This window comes from Pistacia vera, unplaced genomic scaffold (genome assembly GCF_008641045.1).
Source record: "Pistacia vera cultivar Batoury unplaced genomic scaffold, PisVer_v2 Contig196, whole genome shotgun sequence".
NCBI lineage: Eukaryota > Viridiplantae > Streptophyta > Magnoliopsida > Sapindales > Anacardiaceae > Pistacia > Pistacia vera.
Window position 1 is genome coordinate 1,987,580 of NW_022195997.1, and position 25,903 is coordinate 2,013,482.

At 36.0% G+C, this 25,903-nt stretch overlaps 4 protein-coding genes across 4 annotated transcripts; all 4 read right to left on the reverse strand.

Moving 5' to 3' along the window:
- Positions 1–2,161: 2,161 nt before the first annotated feature.
- Positions 2,162–3,593, reverse strand: LOC116128013 (GATA transcription factor 15-like). The gene is made up of 2 exons (XM_031413684.1): positions 3,192–3,593; positions 2,162–2,905 (listed from the first exon to the last, which is right to left on the reverse strand). Exons 1-2 carry the CDS (start codon positions 3,285–3,287, stop codon positions 2,507–2,509), a joined length of 495 nt encoding a protein of 164 aa, XP_031269544.1. The 5' UTR covers positions 3,288–3,593; the 3' UTR covers positions 2,162–2,506.
- Positions 3,594–6,564: 2,971 nt separating this feature from the next.
- Positions 6,565–11,251, reverse strand: LOC116127854 (importin subunit alpha-2-like). Its single transcript, XM_031413515.1, has 11 exons — positions 10,952–11,251; positions 10,016–10,112; positions 9,833–9,924; positions 9,604–9,735; positions 9,235–9,420; positions 8,958–9,121; positions 8,785–8,863; positions 8,081–8,209; positions 7,827–7,954; positions 7,369–7,746; positions 6,565–7,206 (listed from the first exon to the last, which is right to left on the reverse strand). Exons 1-10 carry the CDS (start codon positions 11,159–11,161, stop codon positions 7,371–7,373), a joined length of 1,593 nt encoding a protein of 530 aa, XP_031269375.1. The 5' UTR covers positions 11,162–11,251; the 3' UTR covers positions 6,565–7,206; positions 7,369–7,370.
- Positions 11,252–16,365: 5,114 nt separating this feature from the next.
- LOC116127989 (chaperone protein DnaJ) lies at positions 16,366–17,503 on the reverse strand. The gene is made up of 5 exons (XM_031413652.1): positions 17,240–17,503; positions 17,038–17,125; positions 16,883–16,944; positions 16,701–16,757; positions 16,366–16,598 (listed from the first exon to the last, which is right to left on the reverse strand). Exons 1-5 carry the CDS (start codon positions 17,357–17,359, stop codon positions 16,452–16,454), a joined length of 474 nt encoding a protein of 157 aa, XP_031269512.1. The 5' UTR covers positions 17,360–17,503; the 3' UTR covers positions 16,366–16,451.
- Positions 17,504–19,636: 2,133 nt separating this feature from the next.
- On the reverse strand, positions 19,637–23,205 carry LOC116127919 (calmodulin-binding protein 60 G). Its single transcript, XM_031413575.1, has 8 exons — positions 22,794–23,205; positions 22,611–22,686; positions 22,107–22,159; positions 21,134–21,627; positions 20,809–20,969; positions 20,516–20,716; positions 20,251–20,419; positions 19,637–20,151 (listed from the first exon to the last, which is right to left on the reverse strand). Exons 1-8 carry the CDS (start codon positions 22,880–22,882, stop codon positions 19,637–19,639), a joined length of 1,758 nt encoding a protein of 585 aa, XP_031269435.1. The 5' UTR covers positions 22,883–23,205.
- Between the last annotated feature and the right edge of the window lie 2,698 nt (positions 23,206–25,903).

The following is a 25,903-nucleotide window of genomic DNA, read 5'->3' on the forward strand; positions in this document are numbered from 1 at the left end:
TCTAACTTTTTGTGTAGCCTCGACGGGAGATCTCAACTCAAGAACTATATTAGAACAAGATAGCAGCTGCAGAAGAATTCTGCATCACCAATGGAAACAATTGCCTTTGACCTAATGATCAAAGCAGAACGAATTTAGAGAAACCATGTACGATAAAACATGTAAGATAAAACCTGTAAAACATAATCAAATACATCTTTTCACCGAATCACCAACAACAAAATTGCATATTTCATATGAATTGAAATTGCCAAACACGAAAATTATATTTAGACTCTTGGATTCAGCAATTCTTGATAGTAAGGAATGTTACCCTCATGCAAAAGGGAAACAAAAGAAAAGAAGGTCTTAAGGCTCTTTTTGGTAGCAAAAACAAAATGGAATGCATAAAAGGAGCAAAGTTTCAAGAACATAAATGATAAATCGTTCATTATTTGGAACCTAAAAGCACAAAAACTTTAACTTATTTGAATCTAATTCATCTACTTGGCTTAGTAATATTTTACACTTTCCAAAAGCAAACCTAACACAAAAGATAAGATTCAATTTAGATTTTACATCTCTTCATCAGCATTCACAACAAATTAAAAAACTGAGCTTCAAAAACTGAGCTTCAATCAAACAAACCCAAGTAAGCAAAACATCTTAACACATCAAAATCTGATGCACAACAATTAAAACAAGCTCCCATACCCACACTAAAAAGATCCAACTTGAAATCCAAACATCACAAAACAAAGGAAAACAAACAGAACCCATTTCATCAAACAACACACCAACACTGAAACCACATTCAAATGGCATATCAAACTCACAAAGATTACATCATAACACCCCACACCAAATAAAAATGAAATATTTATCTTTTCCTTCGCTTTCTCGGCAACCAAACAAAAATAAACTGACTAGAGAGAGAGAGAGAGAGAGAGAGATAAACGTGCCTGGAAGTTATTTGGAGGTTGAAAGAAGCACATTTGAAATGAAAAGAGAAATTACAAAAACTTTGAAGAAAAGTATTTATAGAGAGAGGGAAGAGTGAGATGAGCCATATTTTTGTTTTAGAGAGTCAAAAAGATGATCACGTTAAGCAGAAAACGATGTCGGATTTAGCAAACAAATACAGACCCTTGCCAGAGCCTGACCCATGACTTGCGGATCTAATGCCCGATCCATATTTTTCGGTACTTGGACCCACCACATAGCCGCTCACTTTTTTTTTTTTTTTTGTTTCTCTCTCTTCTTTTAATTAAATTTTCTTTATAACATCAAAATGAAAATATATAATTGCATGAGTTCACTTAATGTACCTCTATTTTATTAATAAAATGATGTCACGTAATAATATAATAGCATGAAAATAATACTCCCTGGATGGTTAAGATTCGAATCCCCATCTCAGCATCCACGATTTAAGTGAAAAACCGTGACAATGGGTTTTTTTTTGGTAACTAGAAATGTCCAGACCGGTTTATACACATCTCAACTAATCCCTCAAAACCCTAAAATTGATAAATAGATAAATCTCCTCAATGATCTCGAACTCAGAACATGCTAGTTAACCTGGACCACCCGGTGATGGTGATGGTGGTTTATAAAACATATGATGAGCATGCCTTTTAGTGATAAAAATTAATTTTTTGAAGTAATGGCAAGAATCCGTGGTATATTTTATTTTCTTAAGAAATCCAATACCCATGTTTAGGTGGTGTACGTTTATAGCAAACTCAAACATGGGTCGGGTACTTGGAAAAATCAATACAATATATATATATATATTGTTGACCTTTACTAAAAACAAATAAAGCACCATTTGAGTTTATGCCTTGCTTGAGATACTAGGGCAAGTAAGATGAATGAAACCCAAAGAATTCCACCAACAAAAGCAATTACTTGGATGCCTAAACAAGTCATTCTGGTCAATACTTTTTGATCTCATTTTCATGTGTGGAAACTTGGGCTTCATTTGGGCTCATTCCCAGATCCATCTGAAACCCAAATCTGTTTTAGGGCAGGCTTTCTGTTCTGATTTTAGTGGAAGAAAAAAAACATCAGCATCTGCCATTGATTGGGTCGGCCTGGCCATGGCGAAATTGAAACAAAAAGTTATTAGATAAGAAGTTAAAAACCCCATCTACATTTCATTTCAGATGTGATATGAGCTTCCTTGGACCTCGCACTGTTGCAGGATACAACCCCAGAAGCTGATGAATCTCGTAAGTGTTTGTCCGATGCTACAAAATGGGAGATTTAAGATTTAACATATACTTTGTTTCATACTTACCAAACTAATATTTACAAATATTGATTGAGATGACATCAAAAACACAGGACCTAGTCCTGGATCATCATCATCATCATCATCACTTCACTCAATGTTGCTCTAAACTTCATTCTATCTTCAAAACAACTATGACCACTAACAAGGGGAAAACAAGAAAATTGGCCTAAACTAGATAAGTGAAGTGAAAGGGTGTTGTAATTTGGAAGTTGATTATGAACTAACTAATTAAGCAAAGACAAACCCACAAGACAAAGCCATCAAAGAGAAAGCTGCTTGTTCTTCCTCTTTCAACTTCCTTCTTCTTTGGCATCTTTGCTTCTTCTTCACCACCACAAATGGTGATGGTGACGATAGTGATCTCTGCAACATCATTTCTTTGCCCAAAACCATTAACCGCATCTTGAAAGACTCACTCAATTCTTTGTTACTATCATCGTTATCAACTTTGGCAAAAGCACTTTTAGCAGAAGCAGAAGCAGAAGCAGTTGTTGTAGTGGCGGTGGGGGAGTTTGTGTTTGTACTATTATGTGATGTTTTGTCTTTTCTCTTTTCAGGGCGCCTGTTTAAGCTTTCAATAACTCTCTTTTTCTTCCTGTGTCTGATCCCACATGCGTTACAAAGTGACTGAAACGAAAAATGCCAAAAACAGAAACAAACATCACAAACCCCCTTCCAAAAAAATCAAATATATGAACCACAAAAATCACAAACCCAGATCAACAAATGAATCAAATCAAATGGGGTGCAAACTTTAACATAAAAGAAAACTGAATGAACGATGAAAATAACAGCATCTTTTGAACTGTTTCTCGTGTTTTTCAAAAACAACGTTTTCATTTTGATCACTTGAAAAAGAAAAAGAAAAAGAAAAACAGAAATAGAAATAGAAACTTGGGCTTGTGTGAATCACCTTGGGACCAGCAGGGCCACCTCTCCACAAAGGAGTTTTTGTAGTCTTGCAATCCGTACAATACTTGATGTTGAAGTTGTTGCTTTCATTCATCATGTTGTTAAATGATTTCTGAATCAACAAAACCAGAGCTCAATAGTGGCGGCTGCTGCTGTTGCTTACCTTCAAACAAAAAGAGAACCCACAAAACAGAAGTCACTTTTTATCAACTCACCCTCTTCAAGTTCCTCTCAACAAGAAAACACTAGTGGAGATGAGAAAATCATGAGAAGAAAAGCAAAAAGAAAAAAGAAAAAAAAAGGAAGAAGCTTTGAGGTACTAAAAAGTGAGAGAAAGAAGACGGGGTTTAAAGGGCGTGTTTTGTTGGCACTCAACCGATAAACCGGCATGCAAATAAATCAAATAAATATAAAGGAAGAGTTTTCGAGAGAGAGAGAGAAACCCTAAAAACGAAGGTTTAGGGTTTTAGAAAGACGAAAATGCCCTTAGTCTGACAACTCAACCAGTCACTGTGGAGAATGAGTGACAGGGTGATATCAACACCCGCCAAATTTTGGAGAAGAGAGATGACACGTGGCAACATGCAGAGCCAGGAAGGTCTGAATCCTTCTGTGTGTTATCTCCTTATCTGTACTCTTGGAGGATTATGAGAAGATTCTTACTCGCTTAGAATGTTTTCTTTCATAAGGGCAGGGAAATTACGTCAAATTAAAACTTTTATATTATTTAAGATTAGGGTTTAGGGTTTACGATTAAAAGTTTCAACTAAAAGTAACCTTTTGATTAAGGGATTATGAGTAGCAAAAAGAGAATGAACTATTTTTTTGTCTTTAGAGAGGACTTTTTTTTCCACCCAAATATAATTTAATAACACTTTTTCACTCGTAGATTTTTAAAATATTATTTTATTATCTAAATTTATATTCTGACGACGAACAAAAAACTCAATTCAACTTGTTAGGACTTTTGAAAAAGGAGAAGTCAATGAGTCTTTTGGCGGTAAAAAATTAGATTTTGATAGTTGAGATTGATCGAAATTTGACTTAGAAGAGACGATTGTGTAAATCTTAATCGTTGACAAGATAACAAAAATAGGGTTTGAAAGATTTTGATGAGTAAAAATAAAATATAAATTTAAATAATGAAATGATATTTTAAAAGAGGGTGGGTGAAAAAAAAATCATTAAGCAATTATTTGGGTAGGAAAAAGTTGTTTACTCCTTTAAAGATAAGACAAAGAGACCCCAAACCTTTCACAAAAGGGGCCAAAGCCAGAACCATGATCCTCTGACTGGTTAATAAAAAATGGCCACCAAGGGCGACACAGAGGGGAAGGGGGAAACAGAAGGGCCTGAAAAGGAGATTGTGGTCTGGGGTTAATCACTTTCTCCAATGACATTAATCAAATAGGGTTTTTCCTATTTTTGATGGGTTTTTACTTTTAAGTTCCCCATGCTACAACTACAATACACTCAAAAGACTAATCAAGTGATATCTCATCAAAAGCTGAGCTTTTAAATCAGATCGTGGAAGACAGACAGTATGTGCTTAGAGACGGAAAAAGCTGAATCATTTTCTTGATAACATCAATTCATGTCAAAAATGGTTTTTTTGCAAAGCTTTTCCTGTACCGAGGATTGTGTTAAAACCTCAACTCTTTTAGGTAAACACCCGATCATTGCACATGCTCAATCCCGCCCCCTTTGCACTAGGGTGAGCATGGGCAATGATAGAACCGGAATCCACCCATAGGTTCCGGGTAGGAACCGAAACCAACTCCTTTAGGGTCCGATTCCAATTCTAGAAGATTAGAACCAAGAGTTCCTAGGTTTGGTTCCGATTTCGAATCCTACAATGCTAGAACTTGGAGCCAAAACCAAGGTTGGAGTAAGAATCAAGACTAAATTGTAATTTTTATACTTTATTAGGGGTATATTTGTTATTTTCCAAAAAATATGGTCATAATTAAAGTTTATCCAAGTACCTAGGTTTCGGTCCAGGTTTCTAAGAATTGAAACCGATCGACTCCGATTCCAAATCTTAGAAACCGAACGGTTTCGGTTCTGATTCTTTTAAAAATGCATGGTACCCAATCCCGCTCACCTTACTTTGCAACATGTTTCGACTGCTTCCTCCATGGAACTACTCCTTTAGATGTGCAAGCCAAACATAATGACATGACAGACTAGAGCTGGTTAACGAACCAAGCCGCTCGCGAGCCGACTTGGCTCAACTCGAGTTTGACTCATTAACGGCTCAGCTCAGCTCATTAGGCTCGCGAGCCTAGCCTGGCTCGTATAAGTGGGGTTTTTTGAGGGTTTTCTAAAGTATGGGGGATTAAAAAAAATTCAAATACAAAAAGTTCTCAAAAATGACAAAGACCCCCCCAATTTTAAAATCCCTAAAATCGTTGACATAACCTCTTTGCCAAAAAATAAAAACCAAACCCATTCAATTTTCAACTGATTTTCCAATCGTCTTTGGTGAGCTTCGTCATCGCCGTTGATACCATCTGATTTGCCAGAGTGTTGTCAACGTCGTAGACTCCATCTACCCATTCAACTCTCACCGTGAAACACTGAAACCCAATCCACCAACAAGCTGTCGCCATCACCCAACACCATGTTGTCGTCGTTGCCCTACACCACGCTGTTGCCGTCGCCGTCGCTCATTATTATCGCCTTCTTATTGTTGTCATCGTCGTCTGGTCATTGTTGTTGCCACCATAGTATCGCCGTCACGCTCATGTTGGTGTTGCCCATTGTTCCTGTCGCCAAATCTCGTCATCAATGCCTTTTGATTCCAACTTTTACTAAGTTTTTTTTTTTATCTAAATGAAAGCCACTACATGAAACGATTAGGATGGAAGATGCAACATGTGACCGATGAATTTGGTTTCAATTTTGATGGCTTCGAGACATAACTTTGTTTAGTTTTTTATATATTTCTAATGCAAAGTGGATGGATTGCACTTGTGTATATGTACTTGCTAGCTCGCAAACCGGCTCAAACTCGGCTTGTTAAACCGACTCGGGAGCCAAGCTCGAAATCTCTTCTCCCTAAACGGGCACGAGCCGAGCCAAGAAATCAGTGGCTCGTCTAGCTCGGCTCGAACTCGAACTCGAACTTGCCTTCTCCCTTAACGAGTCGAGCTCGTTTAGCCGAAAATTTGGCTTGGTTTGGCTTGACCCGAAAACAGCGCTAGACAGACTACAATTGATCAGATGCACATGGCAAAACCAGCAACATTAGCACAGCTATTCCTAACTCAATCAGCAATACAGGCACATAAGCAATTCAATAAAGTGCTATCTAACAAAGAACAAATTGAAAAGCAAAGAACTCCAGCAAACCAAGAACTGCTTCTATAATATCAACAGAAAGGCGCTTGATCGATGTATATTGCAGATGATACAAACTATGAGTACAATTGCACCCCAAAAAGGAATCAAATGTATTTATAATTAAAGACTCAGAGAGAAGGGAAATCAATAAGTAAACTCTATTTTGCATTTGGTATAGGAGTTTTGGAAAGTTTTCCACACAACAGGAAGATAGTATACCCAAACTATGCTAGAACCATAATTTTCAGGGCAACAAACGACGACCATGCAATAGACATTTGTAGTGTTGACAAAAAGAATACTCAAATGTTCATCTAAATGCATTTGCATAAAAACCACAACAGGACAGCTTTAAGACAAATTCAAATACACCCCCTATTTTTTTCTGTTTTACGACAGAGCCCAATCTCCATGGATAACCCGCTTGCTGAAAATAGACTGGTTCAATGAACTGATTGCACCAGTCAATCACCTTCTCATCCGACACCCGGATGTATATCTTTTTCTGTAGCCTTATTAACCTGGCCACACTCAAAATCCAAGCCAGTCAATCATCCAAAACTCAAAATCACACCTGAGACTGTGACCAAACAGGACCACAAACGACAACGACCCCAACCATTGTCCCATCATACTTCACTAGAACTTCCATATACAAGCAGTGAAAACTCCTGAAATCAATTAAAGAGAAACAGTTCAAATTTAAGAAGCTAATATGAACACTTGGGGAAAAGAAATTTTGCCCGACAAAGCAAATATGCTGCCAGAAATTATAATGTAACATCACAAACCCAAAATCAAAACATAATACTTGTAACAGGAAATACACATACCTCTAGCTGAAATTGAATCCACCAGATGGGACAGTGGGAGCCTCACCGCCTCCAAATTGGAAACCAGGTTGAGAATCATCACCAGGTGGCATTGTCTCATCCTCCTCATCCAACCAATATGTCTCAAGAATCTTCACAGCCTTCTCATAAATCTCAGTGTTGTCATGCGATTGTAAATTCTCGATTTTTTCTAAACCCTCGGCATCATCAATCATTTGAGCAAACAGATTTACCCCTCCAGTGTTTCCCAAATTCTTATCCGCCTCTCCCACCTTCAAGATGTTTTCAAGGCCTTCCAAACAAACAGTGACAATTCGAGGATCAGGACAAGTGAGGAGATCGCACAAGGGCTTGATACACCCTTGATTTACAAGGTACCTGTAACCACCAGAAACAGATAATGAGAACAAGATCTTCTTTAAAACAATATAAGAGCAGGGGACCACATATTTTCATACTTGATTTGCTCATGAGTACCACCAGACGTAGCATTTGAGATTGCCCAGGCAGCCTCTTTCTTAATCTCAAACTCAGCATTTTGAAGCAGAAAAACAAGAGGCCCAATGATGTTAGCCTCAATCACAGCCTGCAATATTTCATTAACATCAAGTGACAATACATTATTTTATATAAAAGCTTTCGCAAATCATAACTGGAATTTCGAAGTTTAAAAGACCGGCCTAAATTAAGAAGACATGAATGTTTAAGTTACCTGAATTTGTTCCTTGTTGCCAGCGGTGATATTTGAGATGGTCCAGCAAGCTTCCTTCTTGATGCTCTTTTTATAATTATTACTCAAAAGATTTAAAAGGCAAGGCAATGCTTGATGGCTGATAATGCACTGAGTTGAAATAAAAATTAAAAAACTATCAGCTTAAAAGACAATCATATTTGAACTTCAAGAATAAGTTTCCAATCGATTTTTTCTTGCATCAGTTAACCATATACTTGTGAAGTCTGGTTAGAGTCAAGCTAAAATTTAGTAAAACTTAACAAAATTTCCTTTAGAAATAATAAATGATTATTTTTGCTAAATACCATAAATGTCAGTAGAAAGAAGGGTAAGCTTAAAAATACCGGCAACAATGCAACACATCCAAGGCTATCAGCGAAGGACTCCAAATGTTGAGTCAAAATAACAAAAAATTCTGGTGGAACATCTTCCCTGATGCATTTTAAATGTTGAGTTTTAAAGGACTCCAAAACAAGTTGTAAATGCTTTTCAAGTAAACATGAAGATGAAAATAAAACCAATAACTCCACTAGAATTTCACAAGATTTTTGGTATCTGTGAATAAGAGTAATGTGCAAGCAAATAAAGATCACAAAGCATTTATTTTATTAGCTTAAAAAAATAAACTATCTCTTAAGCATATAGCAATCAAGACATAAATTATCCTTCAAAGCACATCATACCTGAGTTTGCATATCATCCCCAGTGACTATATTACCAACAGTTCGAAGAGCAGGTATGAGCACCGAAGGAGAAGGATGCCTGAAAAAAGGTACATGAGAGCTCTGATGCACAACAAAACATTAAAAGCTCATTGAACAACCAAAGTACTCCACATAACTAAACTAGCACTCACATCAGAAATTCAACCAGACGAGGGCACACACCCGCTTCAATAACAGCTTGGATTTTGTCATTTGTACCATCAGAAAGATATGAGAGTGCCCAACATGCATCAGTCAAAACTTCTTCATCATTAGAATGAATAAGACGTGCAAGAGCTGGAAGTGCAGGTTTAACCTGTTTAGAAAAACAAACCAAATGACTACTTATACAACATAGAAACAACAAAGCCACAAGTAAGGATTTTATATATTAGGACAAGAGAATATAATTATAATGCCAGATCAAACCTGATCAAAAGGTGGCTGAGGCTTGCCTCGACAAAAATTTGAAAGCGTCCAAGTAGCATTTCTGAGCATGGAAAGCTTTGCACTTTCATTCAATTGTGCCAACAGAGGCTGCAAAGCTCCATGGCCAAGAACAAGATCACGGCATCTAGGAGAGTCACCAGCAACATTACCCAATGCCCACACAGCCTGTGTGTTAAAGAACATGAAAAGGTATCAATAGAACACTAAAATTCACTTTTATAATTATAGCTTAGCTATCAGTTCAGTTCAACCACAACAAGCAATAAAACAAAGTATCAATATCAAAAACAAAAAACTAAGAAAACATCAAGAAAATAAAATCAAAAGCAGAATTACTACAGTAAATACCTGCTCGCGAACATCATCACTAGGAGAACCAAGAAGTTTTACAAATATTGGGACAGCCCCATGATCAATAACCACCCTCGTGTTCTCAGATGTCCCAGAAGCAATGTTTGTAAGCGCCCAAGCCGCTTCAAACTACAAGAATTAGAAGCAAACTCAAGCCTCAAAATATACAATCTCCATCAGTTAGAATACCTATATACACCAAAAAAAATACAAAGTTTCTAATAACCTGGAGTTGCGGAAAGTCCTCCCTCATAAGAAACTCAACAAAACGAGGAACAACACCAGCTTGTATAACCTCCTCAATAGGAGGGCTGCGTTCTGTCAAAAGACATAGAAATACAGTTCAGTTGCCATAAAATATGCATAGAATCAGAATACCATATGTGCATTACAAGGAGCAACATCTCACCAATTGACAGCAATTTCCGGAACTGAGTTGTTGCCTCAAGCTGTAGATTACCATCATCTGTCCAAACACCAGCTACCATAGCTGGTAGATGTTCCAACTGTAATCATGCATTCAAATACTACATGAGAAAATTCATCAAACCTTGAACGTTCCAAGCACTTCGAACCTCGAAACTAGAATCAAACCCTTAATAGGAAATCAAAGAAATCAAAATAACCCACATTACCCAGTAAAGAGAAGCTCAAATTTCATAAAAAGCAAAATATTCATACTTAATCTCCACACAGTCAAAATCAATAATAACTATAATATCCCCATTAAGTCAAAATCAATCATAACTATAATCAAATAAAAGAAGTTGTAGTTCAATAAAAAAATGAGTTTAAACTTCATAAAACATTGAAAAAATTGAACCAAAAAGAGCTCTAATTCAATACAACTTGATTGCAATGCGTAATTATGAAACTGATCCATCCTCTCAATAGCAGAAGTATAAGCTCTAGTTTGATCAAACTAAGTTCATACATCATAAACACACTACATACAGTGAATCACGAAAATTGAAATGATTAATCAAGAAAATGACTTTCTCGATTGCAGAAGAATGAACAGCAAAAAGTCACCTAATTCTTAAATACTACACATTTAGGTTAAAACAAATCATAACTATAATCAAATTAAATCAACTTAGTTCAGTCAAAACAAGCTTAAACTTCATAAAACATTAAAAAGAAGCAAGCAATTGAAACGAGTAGATACAAAACTAGCCTTCTTTTCTACAGAAAAAGCAAGGATTTAATAAAAAAACAACCATATAACTATAAGCTCCAATCCAATCAAAATACGCTTAAAATCATAAAACATTAAGCATAATGAATCAAAACGAGCACTGATTCAATAAATCCAAATTTAATAGGTGTTAATTACGAAAATGACCTTCTTCTCGACAGCAGAAGCATTAACAGAAGCGGGAAGCTGCTGGTTCTGAAGGCCTTCTCGTCGCTTCTTCTGCAAGCTTTCTTCTCTCTTGTTCTTGCGGATCTCCACCATGTTGTCTTCTCTCCTCCGGCGTCCCTCATCCGCGTCTACCGCCACCTTGTAGCGGTTCCGGCGGACCTCCGTCCTCTCGCTCGGCCTCAACGACATCCCTTCTTTTTAAATTTGAATTTGAATTTTAAAAAAGTTTTAAAACCCTAATACGAAATTCTAATTTTAAATAGGGAGATGGAGAGAGAACTCGGGGGAGAAAGAACCAATAAAAAAAAATGGCTTTATATAGGATCGTCCGGGGGAGGTGGGTCTGAAAGTAGACATGGATCAGGACATTATTACGGAAACTGCCAGAAGCTAAAACGGCATCGTGCTGCTTTCGCTGATTTAATTTTTATTTTATTCTAAGTGGATTATTAATTATTGTTACATTATCCAGCACGCTTTTAACATAGAACTCACTGAACGACGTCGATGTTACCCAGGGGGGCCAGCACACCTAAAAAGGTTAGGTAATGCCATTTATTTTCACAAATATATAAATAATATTAGTAGATTTATATATTTTGATTATTGAATAAATATGGATGATCGGCCCATAGGCCAATTATAAGCCTAGAGCTTGATGAAAGAGTCATAGGCCAATTATAAGCCTAGAGCTCGATGAAAGAGTGATGGGCCATAAATCCAATGAGAAGCCCATGATTAAAAAGAAAGTGAAACTGCAATTTCTAAATATAGATTATGATTGGCCATTTTAAAACTAAATATATATAATGAAAGATTTGATTTGACGAAAATATAGATAGTGCATTCTTCGTTACACTTTATCCAATTACTTCCACTAAATTATATTGTTTATTTTTTATCCTATCATAGTCTAATCACATAAACTAATTTGACACCGAACATCTATTTCTATATAATGATCATGGTTATTTAGATTATACTCACTATTAGTGAGTCTAGACTCTAGATTATTTAAATTTTAAGGTAACGCCCATGTCAACATTTACATAAACATAAACCTATTATTAACTTTTGTAGGGGATTATATAGGATCGTGTGGAGGAGGTAAGTCTGAAAGTAGACATGGATCGGGATATTATTATGGAAAAAACCATTGCGATTGAATTTTCATTAGCTAAAACGACATTGTGTTGCTTTTGTTGATTGTGGCAACGATGATTTAATTTTATTTTAAATGAATAATTAAATACGGTTACATTATCCATCATGCTTGAACTTATAACTCATCAAAAGATGTCGATTTTCACCACGAGGGGCCAACGCACCTGAAAATGTCAGGTAAAGTCATTTATTTATTTTTTTCATGAATTTATGATAAAAATATTACAAGATTTTGTATGAAAATTCTTAATAATGCACCTAAAATTCATACTTTAAATTAGGGTTGCAATTGAGCCGAGTCGAATATTGAGAAGTTTGAACTCAACTTAGTTGGAATAGTCGAAGCTCGGGCTCGATTGAGTTTAAGTTATCGAGCTCAATAGATATATGATCAGCTTGAACTCGACTCGGTTAATCAAATCAAAATATTCATATAAAATCATTTAATTATTTAATTTATATAATATTAATATAAAATTAAAATATTATATAATATGTCGAGCTCGAGTAAGCTCGCGAGCTGCTCAAGTCGAGTATTATTAGGCTTGAACTTGGCTCAACCCAACATGCGAGCTACTTGAGTCAAGCCTGAACAGCTTGCGAGCAGCTCGACTCAGCTCGTTTGCAAGCCTACTTTAAATATTTAGGCTCCATTTGGTTGGTTTTTGGGAATACTATTATTAGTATTCCCAAAAAAGTTAAACAGTAAAATACCCAAAAACTTACAATATTATCAAATATTATTCAACTTTTTTTAAACCCCATAAATTTGTTAATTTAATTAAATACCCCTAAATATTTTTTTTTGAAATTGCAAAAACACCCCTAAACCCACATTATACCAGATTCCGGCCACCACTGTCGGAAGTTGACCGGAATCTGGTAGGATGGCACACTATCGGCTGGATCTTACCGGCAGTGCACCGATCTAGCCTTTTCCAGCCAGATCCACGGTGGATCTGGCCGGAAAAGGCCAGATCTAAGGTCAAAGATCTGGCCGTAACCAGACGTCAACGACGGCCGTATCTTTGGCAGTTGTTGACGAGTAAATGCGACCAAATCTGGCCGTCAATGGCCAGATCTAGCCATAGATCTGGCCGGCAAAGGCCATATCGGCGCATGACCGGCAAAATCCAGTAGGTCATGCGCCGATACGACGACTTTGGCCACCCTTCGGCGGTGGTGGCCAGCTGTTTGTATTTGATGGGTGGATTAGGGGTGTTTTTATTAACTTTTAATGTTTTATTATAGGGGTGATTTGTAAAAAAATAAACATAGGAGGATATTTTATTAATTTGTAAATCCTACATCGTAATACCCGCCCAATTCAACTTTTTTTTTAACTTTTTTCAAAAAAAATTTCTCAAAAACGTAAAAATGTGAACTAAACGGAGCCTTAGTTTTATTAAAAGGCCTAGAGCTTGATGAAGTAATGATGGGCCATAACGTCCAATGAAAAGCCCAATTCATGTGAGAAGCCCATGATTAAGAAGCACTTGAAGCTACAATTGCTAAAAATTGATCATGAGTCTAACTTATATTATGTTGGCCATTTTTAAACCAAATGGATGATTTGATTAGATGGAAATATAGATAACATAGTAAGTGCATTCTTCGTCAGAATTTATCCAATTGCTTCCACTAAATTATATTATTTATTTCTATCCTATCTTGGTCTAATCCCATAAACCAATTTGACATTGAACATCCATATAAACGTAAGGATCATGGTTATTTAGATTATACCCATTATTCATGAGTCTAGATTATATAAATTTGAAGGCAACGTCAATGTCGAACTTTAATGTTTTTCTTAGCATCTTTTTCGTTTTTAATTTTTTTTTTTTTTTTTTTTTTAGTTCAAAACTCCTTCAATCTTGCTTTGTAGAGTCAAGTTCGATAATTGAATCCAATGAACTTTAGAAAATAATAAGAAAGTAAACACTGGTCTTTTGCCATGTAGATGTCTAATGGGAACTTAAACCTTAAAACTGGTTGTTTTCAAAGTAATGCATTTTATCTTATAAAAGTAGAATAACATGGTAACTCTAATTCTCTGCAAGAGTTTGTTCCACTAAATTGAACGATTTTGTGATATCCCATAAGCAAATTTGATAATGAAACTTCAATTAAAGGGTGTTTTTTTTTTCTTTTTTTTTTTTTTTTTTTTGGTCAAGCTATGTAATTTGGTACAAAGTGAGAGAGGTAGGCTTCCACGGCTCCTCCAACCATTGCAGTTGCACCTACAATTCTTTTACATGATAAGAATTATATGACCACACAAAACACACACGCAACACACAACACCGCCCTCCAAATAAAGAAAGATTAAACAAAGCACAGGAAAGACAATATCCCCCACGTTGCAAGAACTAGAAGCCTCTTTTATGTACTTATGTTGACCCAAGATGACAAATAATCTGAACCATGCAATAGAAGCTGCCGTCACATGGCCCAAAGCTCATATCCCTCATCCCAAGACTCATTGGTAGTGTAAGGGCTTCGTTTGGTTGGATTTTGGGAATACTACTTTTAGTATTCCTAAAAAGTTAACAGTAAAATACCCAAAACTCATAATATTATTCAACTTTATTCAACATTTTTTAAACCCCCTAAATTTATTAATTCAATTAAATACCCCTAAATATTTTTAATGTTTTTGTTACGGCGACTCCGGCCACCCTCCGGCGGTGGTGGCCGGCTGTCCATATTTGAGGGTAGATTGGGGGTGTTTTTGTTAACTTTTAATGTTTTATTATAAGGGGTGTTTTGTAAAAAAACAAACATAGGGGTATTTTTAATTTGTAAATCCTACATCGTAATACCCGCCCAATTCAATTTTTTTTTACTTTTTTCAAAAAACTTTTCCCAAAAACCAAAATTGTGAACCAAACGGAGCCAGAATGGTTATGCAAAATACCCATTACATTAGATTGATATACTTATTTTATTATTATTATTATTTTATTTATAGATTCCAATGTAGTGATAATATGATTATTATACCATTGTGGTGTTAAAAAATATTCAATAATTAGATAAAGTTTCTTGTCTTTACACTTGTCTTATATGTGTTATGTGTCATACCAAATACCATGGGTGACAAGCTTCATAACGAGATATATTTGATTCGTGGATAAGATAAGCATAAGATTATTTAAATACATTTATATCATATATAATAGATGACAAATTATTAGTTATAAGTTTACATTATAATTTGATCGTAATCCATCCGTTTTTATATTAAAGTCATTTTAAGGGTGTACATGATTTTTAATAAAAAAAAAGTTGTTTCTCCCACCCACCTTTTTTCCCTGATTTTGCAGATAAGGAACTTTCTCGCTACAGTTTTTTCTTTTCCCCTGATTTTGCAGATGGGTAACTTTCTCGCTGTATATTTAAATAATTTACATTTATCTTATTCCATTTCTTTTATTCTACTCATTCTTCTGATAATTATTGACCTCTACACCATGACGGAAAGTGAGAAGGGAGACAAGACAAAAAAGCAACTGACTTTTAATTTAAAAAATTATTATACCCTTAAAATGACTTTTATATAAAAATAGAAAGAGTATTATATATGAGTGACACATTATTTTTTTTAATCTAAACATACGAACCAATTTACGCATACCTCAATTAATCTTCAAAGAAAAATAAGACAACAACCCATCGCAAAAACCCCCCACTTAAATTACAAATATTTATATGAGATACTTCATCCCCAATCACCCTGGATAGGTGACACATTTTATTATTTAATAATTACAACACTAAATAATTAATATATATAGACTAACTTTAACAACTCCTTTTATTAGTAACCGAAAGAGAATCAAACCCATACATTTTTTAATCATACACCCAAAAGCTAATTAAATCTCATATTAATTTATGCAAAAAAGTGGCACATGGAGTACAACTCTATACCATCAATCCTATTATGCCAATTCGCATATGACAAATGTCAATAAAGCAATAATTCAATTCTCTTTGGTGAAAGGCTGACAGCAGGATAAAATTAAAAAGAAATTGTCACATCAAATATATAAAATTAAAAGAGAGATTTTTATTTATAAAGCCTACTAGAGGCTCCAAATTTCAAGCCCTAAAGACAAATAAATTTCAACCCCCCCAAAAAAGAAAAAAAAATATAATCCAACTCAGCATCACATCACATCACATCACATATCTAAAAAGGCCCTCTTGATTTGATGCCCCAATCAATTGAATCAAATTACATTTCTTAAATTTGGGGAGAATTACAAGACTAGAACAAACAAAATCTGATGTGATCGACCACATCGCATCAACATACAGAACTGCTGCGTTTACCATTCGAAGTGTTGACACGTGGTCTCTTGCTAGCCGTTTGATCGACTTTGAAATCAAAGCTCATGCTGTCTCCATCCACCATCTCCATGAACATCCTTTGAAGGTCCTCAAAACTATCTCCCTAATTAAATTAAAATTAAAAAAACCGAAAATTAAAGTAATTTTCAATTCACCATAATACCCTCCAAAAAGTATACCAAAAGTAAGAAATCAAGGGGTATACCTCGCCTTTTACATTGTTCATCATGGAGATCATCTCTTCCATGAAATCATAGAAGTCCTGTTTTGCAAATTCAATAAATTCAAGGGCACAACAGCAAAAACACATCAGAAAAATCACAAAAGAAAAATTATCATTAAACGACATCGTTTAGAACTAAAACAAAAGCTGAGAACTGTTGATACTTCGTCATCATCTTCGTAGAGCCCGGCATCGTACATTGACCGTTTAGTCTCATCGGAAAGTACTGTTAAAACAAACGGAACAATTAACGGCCGTCATCGGACCCAGTAACAGAAACAATCACGGTGTCAATTAATCGGGGTTATGTTAACGTTACCAGAGTAAGCCTCCTGGATTCGCTGAAACCGCCGTTTCGCTTCCCCCGCCACCCCTGGATTCTTCGCAAACCTGTCCGGATGCCATTTCTTCAAAAAAAACCACCACCCACAAATAAGAATTCTAATCTCAAATATCTGAAAAATTGAAAGAACAAAAAATTACTTCAAATTTTGAAGATCCGTAGAAGGAAGAAACTGTACCATGGCGAGTTTGCGATAGGCGGAGCGAATATCAGAGAAGGAGGCGTCCTTGCGGAGGCCAAGAACAGAGTAGTAGCAAGAGGATGCGGCGGTGGAACCTCCTCCTTCTTCTCCATCCATTGTTTTTTCTTTTTTTTGTGTGTGTGACGACCTGCCACGAAAGATCAAATCATAAAGAAACGAAACGAAAGAGAGAAAACAAAGATGAAATTTATAGAGAGAAAGAAAGGCTGAGAAAACAAGGGAGAGAATGGGAAAGTGGGTTTGGCTGGCTGCGAAGGGGAAAATATCAAATATTGAATCTTTTTTAATTTAATAATGTGTGTTGGGGGTTAAATGAGATAATTGATTGTTGAGAGAGAGAGAAAATATCTTGCGGTTGCGGAAGATATGAAGGAAGAAGGTTCGAGAGTTTTCGGCCTGATAAAGAGTTTTTACTTGGACAGGACAGGAGATATTTTTCATTGAAGGTGTGTAATTAACTAATTACCATCGTGGTTGAGATAAATTACGCTGGTTACCATTGCGTTTGGGCTTTAACCCGATTTGTTTGGGTTTGGATAAAGTGTTTGGGCTAGTTCTAATGGACCGGTCCAATTCGGAGTTATTTTTGGTCCCTTGACATGGGCCTAAGTACAGTAAGGTCCAGTAGAATCTAAAACTAACACTTGTGGGTATGTTTGGTTTATTATTTTGGATAGGATTTTCAGAATAATATTGGGTAGTTAAATAGGGAAGTATTATGAGGTAAAATTTAAAATTTTTTAAAAAACCCTTAGGTTTTCTAATTTAACTAAACACCCCAATATATAAAATTTTTGTAAAATAACAAAAACACCTCCACCACCCGCAGTGCCAGATTCTGGCCACCACCGCCGGAATCTAGTAGAAAAATTGTATTACGACACAAACTAGTCGGATCTGTGTCGTAACGCGTCGATATGACCTTTTTCGTCCATATCCACCACAGATCTGACCGAAAAAAACCAGATCGAAGGCCAGATGTGGCCGTCGACGGCCACAAAAGTCAATCATTAGCTGTCAACAATGACCAAAGATATGACAGTCGTTGTCGGTCAACGATGGCCAAGATTTGGCTGTCGTTGTCGGTCAACGATGGCCAAGATTTGGCTGTCGTTGACCGTCAACGACAACCATTTCTTTGCGACGACCAAATCTGACCTTTTCCGACCAGATCCATTATGGATCTAGCCGGAAAAGGCTAGATCGATGAATTATCGGCCTTTTTCGGTCGTGGTGTAGGCCGTTGCAACAGATTCCGGCTACCACCGATGGTGGTTGCCGGAATCTGACAAGTACGGGTTTAGGGGGTGTTTTTGTTACTTTTTAAACTTTTTTCTGGGGGTATTTATGAAATTAATAAATTTAAGGGGTCTAAAATATTTTAAAAAATACAATAATATTTCTCAAATAATGTGTCAAACAACATTTGGGAAATAGGATTGAGAATATGGATAATAATATGGAACCAAACTCACCCTATGTTTTTACTAGTTAACAGAACACAAGTCTAAAATTCCCCTAAATAATTATTAACTGACAAGGACCTAATGGTACTTTCATATTCTACTAGACATAACTTAAACCAAACCTCGAAGACCAAAGTATAAAAGAGAGAGTCTTCGATACAATAACATATGTCCTTAAAACCAACTAATCATGAGTTAGAGTCATCGCATGTCATGTTTAGTTTGGTTGTAAGTACGTTACACCAAATTGAGAGTCTTCGATAAGATATGGGCGCTTGTCACATATGCAAAAGCGACGTCTCATGGTTAGTTGATTGTATGTTGAATCTCAAAGACCAAATTATATTTAACTCTTCCAATATGTTGCTTTATTGAATAGAGTACCAAACATCGTGATACCAAATTGGATAGTTTAATCGAATAATATAATCCTTAATGGCGAATATAAGGCGATACAAAACACAAAGAGAGGGTCTATATACAATAACAGATGTATGTATAACCAACCAATCATGGACGAGTGCCTATCTTGCAATAACGTGATAGCTCATGTGTACTTGTTTATATATACATTGACGGTAAATAGAGAATAAAAGTGATCATCTTATACATCATTTCAAAACTTTGTACATAGAAACCTTTGCTTCATTTGTTACAAGAAAAAAAAAATTGCAAGAAAGTTAAGCTTAGAAATCTAGCAGATGCTACCACCTCCATTACTGCAATTTTTACAAGCAGGGATAAATAGGACTGCTACCAGAAAACACAAACTACATACAGAACTAAACTATAACACATCTACCAGAAGCTTTACCTTCTAACTTCTAGGATGCTCAGCAAACAAACTACATAAAGAACTAACTATAACACCTCTACCAGAAGCTTTATCTTCTAACTTCTTGGATGCTTAATTAATGCTAGGGCCTAGCAGTTGATTTACATAGAAAGGCCTTGCCATTCTTTTGGCGGCCACATGGCGCCTGACTGATCCCCATTTTACAGCAGCTTTGATCTTGCACCAGGCTGCTCTAGGGTTGCCAGTCCTTGACATATGTACACCAAAGTTGGGAAAAGAGGAAGCACTGCCAAGTTCGGATTCATTGCTTGGAGCAAGGAAAAAACTATTGCCTGACTCCCATACGGGATTAATCGGAGACCAGGTTGGCATTGGAACCGGAGAAATGGACTCTACGCCTAAGTTACAGTTTGGCGCAATTTGTCCTTGAGAACCACCAGAAGGCCAACTGATTTCCTCATTGGGGAAAAAATCAGCCATTTTGAAGCTGTTTCTTAGCATAGGACTAAACATTTGGACGGGATGATGACTGTTTTGTGGTAGGGATAGTTGGAACTGATTGCAGTCTACCGCCTGATAAGTATTAGAGGTTGAAGTCGAAGCATGGTCAAGATCCAGCAGCATTTCTGAAGAAGAAGTAAAAGTTAATGGTTTCAGCAAAAGTGAGAACTAGGATCATGAATATCCTCATATAATGTGTGTATAATTTACAGCTTATTATATACCTTGTGCAACTGGGAACTCATGATGTTGCAGAATTGAAGTTGGACTATTGAATTGTTCAGCCTGCAGATCCATTAAGCACCTTTGAGGGCCTAAAATGGCACGTGCATCAACCGCGAAAAAGTCTTGCACATGCTTATAAGCATGTTTCTTTAAGTTTTCCACCAAAAACTGCCAATAAAAGAGGGAAGTTGTTCAATTTATAACTCTGATGGCGACATTTCTTCATTAACAAATCTTTAGAGTTTCATGATATAAAATACATACCTTCTGAGAGTTGTTTAGATTATCTATAGACTGATAAACTTTGCCGTCAAATGAGGCTGCTACAGGCTTGTAGATGGAATTAAACAACAGAATAACCCCATCTGCATTTGCAGAATGAGCATACAACTTTTCATCATCCACAACACAAGTTATAGCATGCTCTACAATTGTCTCCCAGGTCCTGGTTGGGGCATTAAGCATCTGCATATTGTCCAAAATTAAGATGGCATCATTCGCATAATGCTCATTAAACAACACAAAACTGCTTTAGTATGCTGGTAAAATTTTCTTACATTGCGTAGCATCTTGGGGTTAGTTGTATGCAACTGCAGGAAATCTCTCACGGTTTTAACTTCATTATCAGCCAATCGCTCATGAAACGTGCCATCTTTGGCTATTTTCTCCAAGCGCCATACTTCATCATCCAAGGATGGAGGATAGTGTTTCTTGTATACTGAAAAAACATATCAGTAATCAGTCTTCTAGGATTGGCCAGAAACCGGTATTATGACACATAAACTCAAGTATACTTATAAATTAACCAGAGAAGTAGCATAATTAACAATCAAGTGAACACATCAAAAATATCAAATAGAGCTGAAAATGATCTAAACTTACATTCGCCGCGATGATCCTTCACCATAAAAGCTTCACTTCTAGCTTCCTGGATTCTTACATCACCACTATTTCTCTGCATAGCTCTAGCTCCTAACCTGAACTTCCGGCACCTCATCCAGCTAGAGTTGTCGGTGAAAACTACATCACTGATGATACCAACTCCCTCTTTTAGAGTAACAGTGAGCTCCCCTGTCACCAGTGGTCGTTTACCTTCTCTTTCACGAACAAGTTTGGCTCTGAATTCATTCTCTGACCAATCTTCTTGGTCATCAGAACAAAAATCACCATCAAGGACAAGGATCTCGATCTTCATCGAAGAGAGTGGGCCAGACTTCACTACAGTCCCCCTATATGTATCCCTCAATGCTATTCTAACAGGTGCCCCATCCTCAGCTTCTATTTTGCTGCCGGTAAAGATTGGAGAGGGCAGTTTGTTATCAAAAACCAACCGCACGCGACTTTTTTCAGATGTCTCAGCTTGATCAAATGAAGTTCTGGGAAAGAGTTAACAAGAAAACCCAAATTAGACTCTTGAGATAGTAAAAAGGATGAGAACCACTAAGCTGCATAGATTTGTGGAGCACAAGAGAATCAAATTATACCCATGAAGGGAAGCTTTGAAGGAAGCAAGATCCAACAACAGCAAACCTTGAAGGATAATACAAATGATATTTTAAAGAAACAGAAAATCAATCCATCAATTATTTGGGGTCTAAAACATGTCAAGTGCTGATTATACAGAAAAATTTTCTCAGATTATGTGTTCTAAGCTTAAGAGTTACTGCCAGCTGGGCAAAAATTAAGATCTAAAAGTATCTGCTCCCCCCTACAAGAACCAAAAAAGATTGCAAAGGGGAAGATTAACTTGATTTGTATGAGAGCCAATCAATATAAATTGCCATAATCAATCCCAAACTCAACTCATATAGGACTCTGTAAATACTGAGAAATAACCGTCAGTACAAGAACTAACCTTGCAGTCTGGTGAATGAAAGGCAGAATCACACGTTCCACCTCATCTCGCACCTAACAAACAAAGATATATGGAAGATAAATTCAATGATTTAAAAATGGTTTATTAAGAATCTATGCCCATATAAATTCTTCATCAACAGTAGGAAAAAAACAAAATGAAACTCCTATTTCTATAATCAACTTATTTAAAACATGTACAGGAAGAGATTTAACACCAACCAAATAACATACAGCACAAAGAGTTCCTTTTGTACTAGATGAACAAGTTGAACTTTGATAATCAAGCCCTTTTACAGGGCAAAGACAAGACAAAAGAAAGGTCATGACAGCTACAACACAAACGTTTCAAACTATCAAACTTTTGAAGAATCTGTTGAGTATGGCAAGTTGATTTTGGCAAAAGCAAAAACAAAAAAATCCAAACTATCTACAGGCAAATGAAATGATGCCTTAGACCATAACAAATATGAAACTTTATAACAAGCACGCAGGTTTCTCTTACCACTCTGCGAAGATATGGCTCCATTCGGGCGACCATTTCATCAATAGAGATCCCTTTCATGACATCTATAACAGCTCTGCAACAAGTCACACAAAACCCAGAATCAGAAAAACAGCTAAAAAACTCAAAAACAAGCCCAGTTTCAACTCAGACCATGCATTAAGTTAAGTTTAAGCCACTTACTTCTTGAAAGTAACTCTCCTCTTAGTGTCAGGACTCAAACCTCCAAACCCATCACCATCATCACCTTGAAAAGCCCTCTTCAGTGTCATTGCAAATTCCAGAAAAGATAGTTTGATTTTTCCAAAAAAAAAATTGGTACAAGCGTAACCCTAAACTTTTGCTTAGAACCCTTTAAATAGGGAATAAATTACATTGACTAGCAACCCAGAAGCAACATGGAAGCTTCATTTTAAAACTAAAATGACTTCCAAAAACGCGGTATAAAACAGTCAAGAGTATACCCTCGTAAAGTTGTGAACCAATGAACAAATTTGCATAATAAATTAAACCAAAATCTATTTGGATACTCCAAAGAATCAACCAACCTTCTTGTACTTATCACCTATCAAACTCCATTAAAGAAACACCAGAAATTGACAAAAATAAATTATTCGTAATGACAAGAACTCGAGATACTCAGGACGTTGAAATTCAAGGTAACGAACTAACCGCGTAATGATTGAAAAGTACACTTAAAAAAAAAAAAAAAAAAAAAAACATGTTTTCTTGATTTGATAAAAGAGTTAAAGACTTGCCGCGTGACTGACTCATATTTGATCCAGGAAGTTGGTGGGAATGTTACATTACATATAAAAATTCTGCACTTTACGCGTCTACCTGATGAAAAGTTTCATATTTTCAGTGGATCAGACACACTCAGAACGTTACAAAATCGAGTCTTTTTCGATTTATACTTTTAGAATATGCTTATGGAATCACATTATGAGTGAATGTTCTAAAGTTACAGGCAACAAATTTTCTGCATTAACGCGTTAACATTATTAATATAAATGGATGTTAGTAGAATTAGACCATATTGAAAATCTCTTTCTGATGTATGAGATGCAGACAGAACAGACTAATATTTCTAAATTGGGAGGTGAATTTCTTGACAAAATCGTTAAAGGGTATCTTGAATTTTGATTTTTGAAGAAAACCACTGCAGAAAATTAGTAAAATTTTGAGCTGGGTAAGCTTCCACAGAGGACAGTATGTCACTGTCTTTGTCGGGCCACCTGGTGAAGGGAACTTGTGTTGAGTTTTCGGCTCAAAGCCGAAAAAGTGAAAAAAAAGGAAAAGAAAATGAAGTTACTACATGAAAGTAAACAAAAGTGATGTTATGTTATGCTATGCCTATGGTAGGTGGAGAGTGGTCGGAGACAGAGAGTGGGTTCAAATTTCTGTGCAATTTCTGGGGTCACTGCTTTTCTTTGCTTACGTTTTCCAGGAAAATTCCCGTCTGGGAAAATTCTAGGAAGTTTATACTATATTGAATATGATTTTATATATTGATTTGGTTAAAAGTTATGTCATGCTGGCTGCTTGCTACGTATTACTTTACTAGTAGACCGGTAGGTGGAATACTTTTCTCTCTATACATATATAAAAACAGTATCGTCTCCGGATTAACTTACGTACGCGTCGACTAATCATCGGAGGAGATTTATATAGCAATCCATTGCTATAGTCTCTCACTTAAATTACGGATACTCAAATAAGGAGTTAAACTTCAGAGACCGTGCATCTATTCATACTATTCCCAATTCGCCTTAACCATCTCGACTACTCAAGATAACAAAACTGTTGATATATGAAACTGAGTATCCTTGACACGTGTAGAACAAAATCACAGGGACAAATTGGTAATTCTCTCTGCATATAAGGGTGAGTCTTTCCCTACTAACTAATAAGATCAATAAAATTTAGTAGCTCGAGATGGGAAATCTTTGGTTACTGATCCTGTTTGTGCTCCCACTTCAAGAACATGGTAAGGTATGCTCTTTACATTTGTGGTGCTATTCTGTAAGTTCTGAGAATAATTACTGATATACAAATACACATGGGAGTATACGAACTATTATTACGTTTATCGCATTAATCTTTTCCATACTGTATCATATATTTATCGGATTCAGGTTTTATTTTATATTGTTTTGTTCATTTTATGTTACGTCAGTTTTCTTAATATGTTTAGTAATGCTCCAAATGAAAATATTCTGGAAATCTCGTAATTGTTAAAGATCTTTGTGAACTAACTACCCATCTTATAAAGAAACTTTCACCAAGCAATTTCTATTAAATGCTAGTATAGTAGTAATGGCCCTTCTCTCTTGTTTCTCTAACACCTTAGAACATGAATAATGTTATCTGCACTAACCCAAACCATACTAACCCAAGTACTAACTGACATGGCAGACCTCTCTTATTGCCACATCAGTTCACCCCAAAAACAAAAAAAAAAAAAAAAAAAAAATTCAAAATTTCAATTATCTTGATTAGTATAATTTGGTTAGTACACATAGCATTTCTCTTAGAACATAGTAAACCAAAAGCAAATATGACAGGCCAAAAACTTATATAAATAGGTTTATCAGTTTCTACATAATTGATTGCTGTAACAATAGACCGGCAGAGAGAACAAACAAATCCAACAAACAATCCAAAACTTATTGGAAAATAATACAGTTACCAAAGAATGCACACCGAATTCGTACACCGAATGACATGACGCAATCCTGACCGTTGATTAATTATGAATTACTATTAATCAACGGTTAGGATTACGCCATGTCATTCGGTGCACGAATTTGGTGCGCTTTTTCGGTAGCTGTAGCATTGCTCAAACTTATTTTGTTGTTTATTCGCTTGGCTTGTAGCATGATGGTAAGACTTTAGGTTATCTAGAGGTTTTGTGTTCAAAACCCACAAAATGACCACTTACCACGTTTGTGGCTTATCTAACGGATTACTTTTAATTGAGGTGCGCACCAAATAACAGGCTGGTGATTTTGTGAGGCATCATAGAATAGTTCTCATTTTTATTACAATTTTCTTTCTATAAATTCTCACCATATTATATATATTAAATTAAATAAAATTATCTAATTAATTTATAGTAAAGCTGTGTAGATTTTACCGTCTATAAGTTGAACAATGTTTTAAAACCCAACTTAGGGTAAAAGCCCGCAAAGTGGCTGGGTCCCCTGGTTGACCGATTTAACCAGTTTGACTGGTGGGTCAAACCAGTGTCCAAAGGTTTGAATGTAATGACTTCTTTCTACTAATATACT